The sequence below is a fragment of the Oryza brachyantha genome, chromosome 8, assembly GCF_000231095.2.
Source record: "Oryza brachyantha chromosome 8, ObraRS2, whole genome shotgun sequence".
NCBI classification, from domain to species: domain Eukaryota; kingdom Viridiplantae; phylum Streptophyta; class Magnoliopsida; order Poales; family Poaceae; genus Oryza; species Oryza brachyantha.
The window spans coordinates 13,346,256-13,356,012 of record NC_023170.2 but is presented as its reverse complement, the minus strand read 5'-3'; the positions used below and the strand labels follow the sequence as shown (position 1 = coordinate 13,356,012).

Here is a 9,757-nt window from a genome sequence, read left to right as displayed (position 1 = left end):
TTACACGGCTAAACGCTAGAATGCCCTCAACTACTTTTGGATGCATGGTAACAGGGCATGTAATTAATTAGAAGTAACCAAGGGTGGTGGGCCTTTTGCTATTAAAAATACTCCTCTTGGTGAGCTTATTGGATTATAATAATCAACCATCAAGATTATAATAAGCTATAAAAATAATCTACATGTCTCTTTTAACTTACTAAGATTATAATAATCCCAAGGTAAATAACAGGGTCTTAGCTTACTGTTTTAATAATTCTCAGAAACCAAATAAATTTAAGAGGCTTGTTTGTAGAGCCTCTTAAGCTCCTTTTGGAGCACAGGAGTTTATTTGAACCAGTAAGATTTCCACACAAATTAAGGTGATTATTAAAAATAATTGCAGCCTACTCCAATATTCTACACTTGAGACTTCATGAGATCTCACATGAGAGGGAGTATTTGAATGTATAAAATGAATCATCTGCATTTTCCTATCAGCTTAGGCTTTAGGTGTAATTGATTGGTACATGAAACTTAACACCTTAAGGTATTTTTTCAAGAATGATAAAAGAAAACCCTTTGAGATGGAGATCAACCCAAGCCCTTAGTCCTTAATTTCCAATTCAATAATATTATTATTTTTTTGAATATTGATGGAAGGAGGGGTGTGCTATGTTGCATTAACAAGTTGCTGCATGAGGGTTTTCTCTGCTCCTCTTAGAACGCACGATCCATTTGATTTCTTCCAAATTTCAGTTTAATTATTGCAGGATTAACACAATCCAAAAGGGACCTAATTAAGCTCTTCTTTCTTTTTTGTGTGGGCCATGTAGATTAATGGGTGTGATTAACACAATGTGCCGGTGGGCTAATGAATTAATCAACATGTTCCCGTGCAGTCGCTTGCGATCTCAGGAGCAGCAGCTATTTGTGCAGTGGCCATTTTGGCATCAGGTTGGATTGAGAGAGATGGAGTGCGTGCATGCGAGGACAGAGCCCCATGACAAGGAAGAAACAAGTGCACGAGACGTGGAGACGTCAAGCAATTATTACCCAATTTATCGAGCTGTCCTCTCGCCACAACAACTACACGTCCCCCAGCTTTTCTCCAAGAAAGATGAACAGCTTATCTTCTTCCATCTATCATATCAATCGCTCGATCGATCATCTGACGGTCATGTTTTGGGACATGGAATTCTATACGACCTAGTTATATATACCCCATAAACAAATGTTACTCTCCAATCATAAACATTTGATGTTCAATATAAATTTTGATCAAACTTTTTAAAGTAGATCACTATTCATTTTATGTTAAATCAATGGGTTCGGTCTACTATACTAGCAGTAAAATTTAATCGACACCATTGATCTATTTTTATCGACACCGTTGATCTATTTTTATCAGACGACTGTAATTAAATTATACTCCAGCAATATTAGGTGCAGTAGAAATTTAAAATGGTAATATCGTCCTTTTTATTGCGAAAAAACAAAATTACAAAATACTGCTAATCATTAATTAACAAAATATAAAAGTACCTTTTTTTAATCGATGGCTGAGATTACGTATTGTTAGTATAATATTATCAGTAAAGTGCAACAGAGAGGGCCCTAAATCAATATGTTTATAAAATAGTAATTAGTATAGTATAATATCGTTATGGTAATCCTATCAGTTTACATAACTGACATCCTTGACTTAAATATTTAAACTTTGACCACTGATTTGTTACACTAAGGCGAACAGAAGTTTTATGCTTATATTTATAAAAGAACACACTTTAATAACATGGATGTATTTTTGGTGTTTGAGAATATTCTAAAAAGAAGACGAGTGTCAAAGTTTGAAAGCGAACAATGCCCAGTGACAACTTTTTAAGAACAGATGTGAGTATTTTCAAAGCAAATCTATGAGTTTATTTTTTAAAGCCTAGAATTTGAAAAGTTATTGGTGGTCAAAGATTTGATCAAATCTTATCCTAAGCATTGAATATTTTGTCCTAGATGGAGTATCAATATTTTTTATGCTTATATTTATAAAAGAACACACTTTAATAACATGGATGTATTTTTGGTGTTTGAGAATATTCTAAAAAGAAGACGAGTGTCAAAGTTTGAAAGCGAACAATGCCCAGTGACAACTTTTTAAGAACAGATGTGAGTATTTTCAAAGCAAATCTATGAGTTTATTTTTTAAAGCCTAGAATTTGAAAAGTTATTGGTGGTCAAAGATTTGATCAAATCTTATCCTAAGCATTGAATATTTTGTCCTAGATGGAGTATCAATATTTTTTGTACAAATTAATTAAACTATGATCGATCAACTTGCTACCAAGGTCAGTTTGACCGTAACAATTTTGTCAATCACCACATGTGTTTTTATCTTAAATTGTAACATCACATACAAAATTTATGTTTCGATATCAAGAGTAGTACAACAGCGTATATTCAAATTTGAAACCCAGGTTAAATGGACCTAGAGTTTCCCCTAATACCAGTTAACGCGGTACTCGGGCTTAAGGTACGAATGGGAAGGGCTAATTGGTAGCCTCGTCAAGTTTGAAAAACTAAACCAAAATTGTAAAATTTGGTATATTTTGTTTGCGTCTTCTTGGTTTAGTTCATGATGTAACCCCTCCCATAATTAAGTAAGTGATCAAAACCCTAATGGACCTGGTCAATGACATGACAAATCCTCGCATAGGGCATGTGCCCTCAGTTCTTTTCACATGTGGTCCAAATAACTACAAAAATTCCAAAGCAACTAAAAATCACAGATTATTGTGTTAATATCTCTCTTAATAGACATGTAAGATCAAAATTGATCTATAACTACAAATGCGACTACAGTTTTCCTTGTCTGATTTCTCTTCTCATGTGTAAACTAATTTTGACCTTACATGTTAATGTAGTATATCTAAAAGAATCATATATATTTTCTAAGGGAGTAACTGTTGGGCTTTTTCATGAAAAAACAAACAAAATATTTGAAAAAAATAATAATTTACGAATAAAATTTTCATATACATATTCTTGGCAATCTAAAAGCCAAGGGCCTAAGGTTGAAAAATAAACTTTGGGAAAAAAACCTAAAATCAATTCTAAATTTAAGGGTAAAAAAATAAATTTTGATTTATAAGCATAATCGAAAAAGCTAGGGGTGTATTTTTTTTCCAAATATTTTATAATTAGTTAGGCCACGTACAAGAAATGAGGGTCCTCAAGGCTTAAAATAGTCTCCCAAACAGGCACAAGAGAAATTAACAGAACCAAAAGATGGATAAAAACTAAACAATAGTACTATCAAACAAAACACATATACCCTAACCTACAAGGCTATATCCTATATGATCAAGAGGAGGGGCTGAAAGGCTCTTAACATATAGGTTTCTCTCCTCTTTGGATTAAACTAAAAGCAGGGAGGAGCCACCCTACCCCCAACCAATAGTCACACACAAGCCATAAAGATATGGTAATCTCACAAGAACTGATGGCCTTTGATGGCTCCAAGTATACCCTCCTTACAGCTCAGTCTACAGCTTTTAGAACCTAGTTCTCCTCTTCCCCCACATGGCCATGAGCAATCTCTTGCCTTTGCTCTCCCCTATAAATACACACACTCCCTCCCTTTACACCCCCACACACACAGAAACAACTCACATTGTAGTTGCAGACATTGTTGAGAGAGAGAGAGATGACAAGGAAGTCCATGGTGGCAGTGGGGAGGAGGAGCAATGGGAGGTGGTGCAGCGGGGGGGTGCAGGTGTCATTGAGGAGGAGGAGGCCGTTCCAGCTGATGGTGCTGAGGAGGCTCCGGGAGCTGAAGAAGATCGTGCCGGCCACCAGCCGCCGCGGTAGCGCGGCGGCCGCCGGCGGCGCCGACGTCGACGCGCTGCTCCGCCGCGCCGCCGAGTACATCTGCGCGCTGGAGCTCAAGGTGGCCGTCCTGCGCAAGCTCTCCGCCATCTACGGCGCTTGATTAGTTAGCCCCCACATGCATATGCATGCCACGCCGGGGAGAGCTAGCCTCGTCGCCGCCGTCGCGGCCGCCGCCGCCGCATGCACGCCAGTGTCGCCGCCATGCACTGTACATGTAGCCCATGTAGGAAGGAGAACGAAGGCCGGGAGAGCAGCTAGCAATCTCCATTTCTTGCCTTAATTTTGCTTCGGCCACATCTCTCTCTGTATACCACCCCTTCTCTATCTCTCTCAGCTTAATTAGCTAAGCTCTCCCATCTTCTACCACCCCACAACTAGTAGTGTTAATTAGTAGCATATCATGTGCCTCCTCTACACAAATATGTGATTGGTTAATTAGGTCACATATGGGAGCGATCACTTTAGGCCTGGCTAGCTATATATATAGCTATAGCTGCAGAATCAAAAGCCAACCGTTTCTTCATCTGTTGGTAGTACTGCTACAAGGAAATATGTTTTGACTGGTGTTTGTTACTAGTTGGCTGTGGGAGAAATGAAGAAAATATGCATGCATGATTCAAGTATCAAATTCTCTAGCTGTGTACAATGGATTTGTATAATCTATTACTCACACTGATCCATATTGCATCATCACACTGAGTGTGATCTTATCTTCATTGATCGATGAATGCAATGGGAAAAAGTGGCATAGCTAGCTAGCAATGTACAATTATATACAGTGTGGATAAAATACACGCGATCGACAATTCAAAACTGAAAGAAATTAGGGAAGAAAAAGGCAACACAGGTGATGATCCAAGCTCTGTGCGCACAGGAGCATTTGGATGCATGTCACCTTTGTCGCATTACAAAATAATAATGGAGTCACACACTAGTGACTGTACTACTCGATCAATTACCCATGATCAGGAGGAGGACGTGCAGCTAGCTGTGTGTGTGCCTACCAGCCAGGCCTAATTGCAAGCCTCCAAACACACAGAGCAGAATATTGAGGGGACTAAATCCATGTGCTGATTATCATCAACCGGCTGATTAAAATTCTTAGCTAGCTACATAGTAGGGACAGCTATGGATCTTGTTAGATCAGGCTCGCCCAAGTGAAACAGGTGAGACAAGGAATTCCCTGTCCAGAATCTCATCATACGAGTCAAGGATTCTTCAACAACAACACAAATCTTCAGGGAAGAAAAAAAAATGGATTCTTCAGGCTTCAACATGGCATACGTACTCTCTCCCAGTCCCTCTGGATAAGAACACACGCATAACCACCTGCTATATTAAAAATGCAAACAGAATAATATATACTCCAATGTACTAGTACTAGTTTTTATTTTTTGAAGTAATTAATTAGATAGTCTCTACCAATGAAAACATTTTGAAATTGGGCGGTACATTTCTACTGAAAGAGAAGTAGTTCCAGCTGGGCCATTGTCAAGTCCATTTCTTCAGGTAGACGGATGGATGGGGATGCATGCACGAATGCATGAATGCATGGTGCTGAGCTAGCTAGAGGCTGTGCAGGATTTTTGATCCTTTTTACCTATGGGGAATATATGCTCAACATGTCACATCAACTGGTGATCTACAATTCTAAGATGGTGTTTAAATTGAGAAAATTTTTGGAAGAAGTGTCACATCAAATGTTTGACCGGATATTGAAAGGGGTTTTCGGACACGAATGAAAAAACGAATTTCACGGCTAGCTTAGAAACCGCGAGACGAATCTTTTAAGCCTAATTAATCTGTCATTAGCACATGTTGGTTACTGTAGTACTTATGGCTAATCATAGACTAATTAGACTTAAAAGATTCGTCTCAAGATTTCTTCCATAACTGTGCAATTAGTTTTTTGATTCATCTATATTTAATGCTTTATTTAGATGTCCAAAAATTTGATGTGATGCTTTTGGAAAAAAATTTAGAAACTAAACAAGGCCAACTTAAAAAGGATGGCATGACGAAGTGAGAGAGAGAGAGGCTACTACCTGTGGGGGATTTGATTCATGCGTGTGTAGTGTACATGTGGATGGATGGATATAGGGTGTGTTATTTTGGTGACGAAAGATAAAGATTTATTGATAGCTATTTAATGGTATAAACGATAAAATTAATCAGTATAAAGTTAAAAATTTACTCTAGAAAGATAAGATGATGAATTTCCGTATAGCAACTTTTAGTAAAAGAGTACACTGTTTAGCAATTTAAAAAAAACATACACGTAAAGGCCAAGAAATAATCTAACAATAATAATTTGCAGAGAAGAACACAGCCATAATGCATACACTCCACTGCTGACCAGATGGATAGCAGCTGGGATATCGGAGGATGCGTCCAAGGACGGCATGTGCGTGCCAAGCCTTGCTCCCTGATGACCTCTAGCTTGCACTGTCCTCTTTGGCTCTCCACTGCTTCACTGCTATTGCCACTGCCCCTCCTCCTCCTCATCACTCAAATCACTTGCAGCTAGCATCCAACAAGCTTAATGCTGCACCAACATTTTATATATCATCTATGTGTTAGTGATTAATCAATCCACTCGAGCTAATTCAGGGAGAATTGAAGCAGGATAGTGGTGGTGGTACTACACACACAGGATGGATTTGCCCAAAGGAAGGAAGGAGCTAGGTCGCCATTAATCTATATCTAGCAAGTTGTCTCTCAGTGGGTGACATTAAATTCAGCGTTGAGGAGGGTTCTCCCCTGTCGGAGCATTGGGGAAAGGGAAGCAGCGCTGGCTGGCCTGAGCTGAGCTGAAGGCCGGCCGGTGACAGTAAAGATTCTGCAATTTACAGCACAGCCATGTGGGATATTCCCTCCAAGGCTTCGTCTTCGTGCATGCTGATCTGATCACTCATCGGAGCCAGGCTAATGCATGGCTGCATGCAGTGCTTGCTTGCTCAGCTACAGGCTCCAGGTCCATGGCCATGGCCATGGCGTTTCCAGCCAGCTACAGCGCTGCCCAAGTTGCCAACGCAGCAGCGGGTGGCGTCTTGCAAGCCGTGGCAACTTGGGTAGGGCCAGGATTTCTGTGCTTGGAGATGGGTGCTGTGACCTGTGAGGGCAAATGCATTCAATTTTTTCTCACCCCAAGGATACTTGGTTTGTGGCACGTTCTGTCATGATTTTTGTACTACTGGCAAGTTTCCATTCGGTTCGATCTGTCAAGAACTCAAAACAAAAGAAATCCATCTGTTTGGTGTCGTAGTAGAGGGGTGCTTGGGTTGATACAAAACATCACCAATGCATGTCTTTAGTTTAGACAAATATATGTTCCTTACTGAGTAGTAGGTACCGAGATTACTGAGTAGTAGGTACCGAGAGGTGGTACCTCCTGATATCTCCTCGATTACTATAAAATTGCTCATGTTTTTTTTCCTATCAAATTATGGCAAGATACCACTCCTTTGAAACCCATGAATCCTATAAGACATATGGATCAAAAATAGTATGTCTAGATGATCATTAGGAATTTTGGACTGCAGGGATCGTGTGAAACTCCAAACTCACGTTAGAAAATCCTCCAAAATTTCTATGAATAAAGTCATTGTAAAGGAATTTACTAGGAATCTCAAATGTGCATTCCTTTGTTCCAAATGAGCATGTAGGAAAATTATCCGTAGGATTTCAAACCAACGAAAATACTCCTTTTTTGTTCCAAAGGATGGGTGTGGCTAATTTGGTGCTACTAAGCTGTAACGAGGTAAATTTGGCATCAGTATAAACAAATCCTATATTTTCAGCACAAGTCGCTACAAAAGAAATCCCTTCCTAGTGTAAAATATGCACGTACCTAAATATGTAAAATTTATTTCTAAAAAAGTAAATATCTATTTTTTTTCGAAAAGGCCAAAAGCAGGTTATGTGGTCAGAAACAAACAACTTCGTTTCCCCACAAATAATCCACATATTAAAGCACATACCATGTTGGAGACATGAAGCCGCAGCAGCCGCTTAAAGACACAACCAAGCCAGGCACAAATCATGGATGAACTATACTTTTTTGCAGTCGCTTTAAAAATCTTAATTTTCGGCCAGCCAATCCAATCCAACTCAACACAAATACCTACAAATTATTCCGTTGGTCAAATTTTAAATTAGTTTTGACTATGACGCACTACAGGGAATCATCAGTGCGAAATCAACAACTAAAACAATCTCACAGCACAAGATGCAATCCACAAACCTAACTAGGTTACTTGAATTTAGCTCATGCAAAAGACACAAATAATGGTCTGGCTTTTCTTGCGGCACCTGGAGCCCATCCATGTGTGAGCAACTGAGCTTGTTGCTTGTGTGGTTCTACGATTTGGACTATCCACCGTAGACAGGACTCTGGCCGGATCAGTAGCATGTGCTCAGCATTAGCCTGCAACAAGACAGACGTGTACAAATTGAAACAATGGCAGATTACTGGATTAGTGCTTGAGCCACATATACATGAGAGTTGATGAATAGGAATATAGGATGTGGTCCATTCAGCCAGGAGATGACATGAAGAGATAACACATTGCAGATTAACAAAGAAAAGTTGAAGGCATGCACATGTTGGAGCATGAATGAATAAGCCAGAGGAAGCTTGTTCGAAGCCAGGGTAGCAGGAATGTCACATGTCATACACTACACAGGGTCGAGTATCAAATTAGTGGCAGCCCTTAGCTCATAGGTTTAGGAGCAGCTGGGCATCATCTGGAGCACAACGCAGAAAGCAAAACAGCTATACCTAAAGCTACATTGCTGAATTTCCTAGCAATAGGACAAACAAAGTTTTACGCTTTAAACTTTGAGCTAGCTAGCTCGTTATTTCCAGGAAACCCAGAAAACGTTGGTGCCATTCACTAAACAACAACAATGAGCAGTCTTAACCGCTTTGGTTATCTCGTCATCAAAAACAGAAATCATACAAATGCTAAGCACTGTATAAACAGATACAGGACCAGGGTTGCAACCAATGGAGATGACATGACGACAAGGTTGTGCCATGCCATGGATCTATCTATCTAATGTTGTTTTAGTAAGAGACTTTTAGGGGCCAAGACAACTGATGTCCTCTCAAGCAACCGGCAATCATCAAACAAGAGATATGACTCGTGATGCACGCGTTCTGATAAGATGTTACGAATGCCAACATAAAAAAGATGTAGGAAAAGAGAATTAGAGAACGTGTATTTGTTGAGTTGTTCTTCCACCTTTTTCTCCTTAAGACAAAATAGAGGTAACGATGAAAGATTTGTATTTTAAAGGGTACCAGTGGTGGCGTGGGTCTCTAGCTCATTGCATCTTCCTTCACATGTAGCAGAGCAGGGTGCGCTACTGCACTCCCAAAAGCATATTCATAATGCAAATTCTGCCTGCAGATAGAATCTACCAGATAAACAGCCGTGCAATGATTGTCACACGCCTTCACAGGTTATAAAAGCGTCTCTGGTAACTTGATTTGGCATGGATTAGCTTAGCATTCAATCACTAGCTTGAACACAAATCATGGAGATATCTAACATGAGAGCTTACCTGAAAATGGTCATGAGCATTTCTTGATCACAGAGCAGCTATAAAGGTGACAGTCGCTTCACCAGCAGAAAGCGAAAGCGAACAACCATCACAAGACTGTTCCTGCGTCTTAAGCAGTTAGACCAACCGGTAGCTTCTGCAGGACCTGGAAGAGCAAAGGTAAGGCCTAATAGCCTCTTTTCGGTGCAATTAGTCCAAGAACATCCAATGATTGCCTAGCTCACTGAACTTTGGTTTTAAGTAGCGAGTACACTTCCCAGAAAATGGTTCACAAAAAAAGAACTTGAAATGTCAAGTGAACAGCCCCGGCTCACTGTGCCATCTA

At 39.7% G+C, this 9,757-nt stretch overlaps 1 protein-coding gene across 1 annotated transcript; it reads left to right on the top strand.

Moving 5' to 3' along the window:
• The first annotated feature begins 3,641 nt into the window (after nt 1-3,641).
• Nucleotides 3,642-4,512, top strand: LOC107304799. The gene has a single exon (XM_040527075.1). The coding sequence runs from the start codon at nt 3,680-3,682 to the stop codon at nt 3,962-3,964; it is 285 nt and encodes a 94-aa protein (XP_040383009.1). The 5' UTR covers nt 3,642-3,679; the 3' UTR covers nt 3,965-4,512.
• The last annotated feature ends 5,245 nt before the right edge of the window (nt 4,513-9,757 follow it).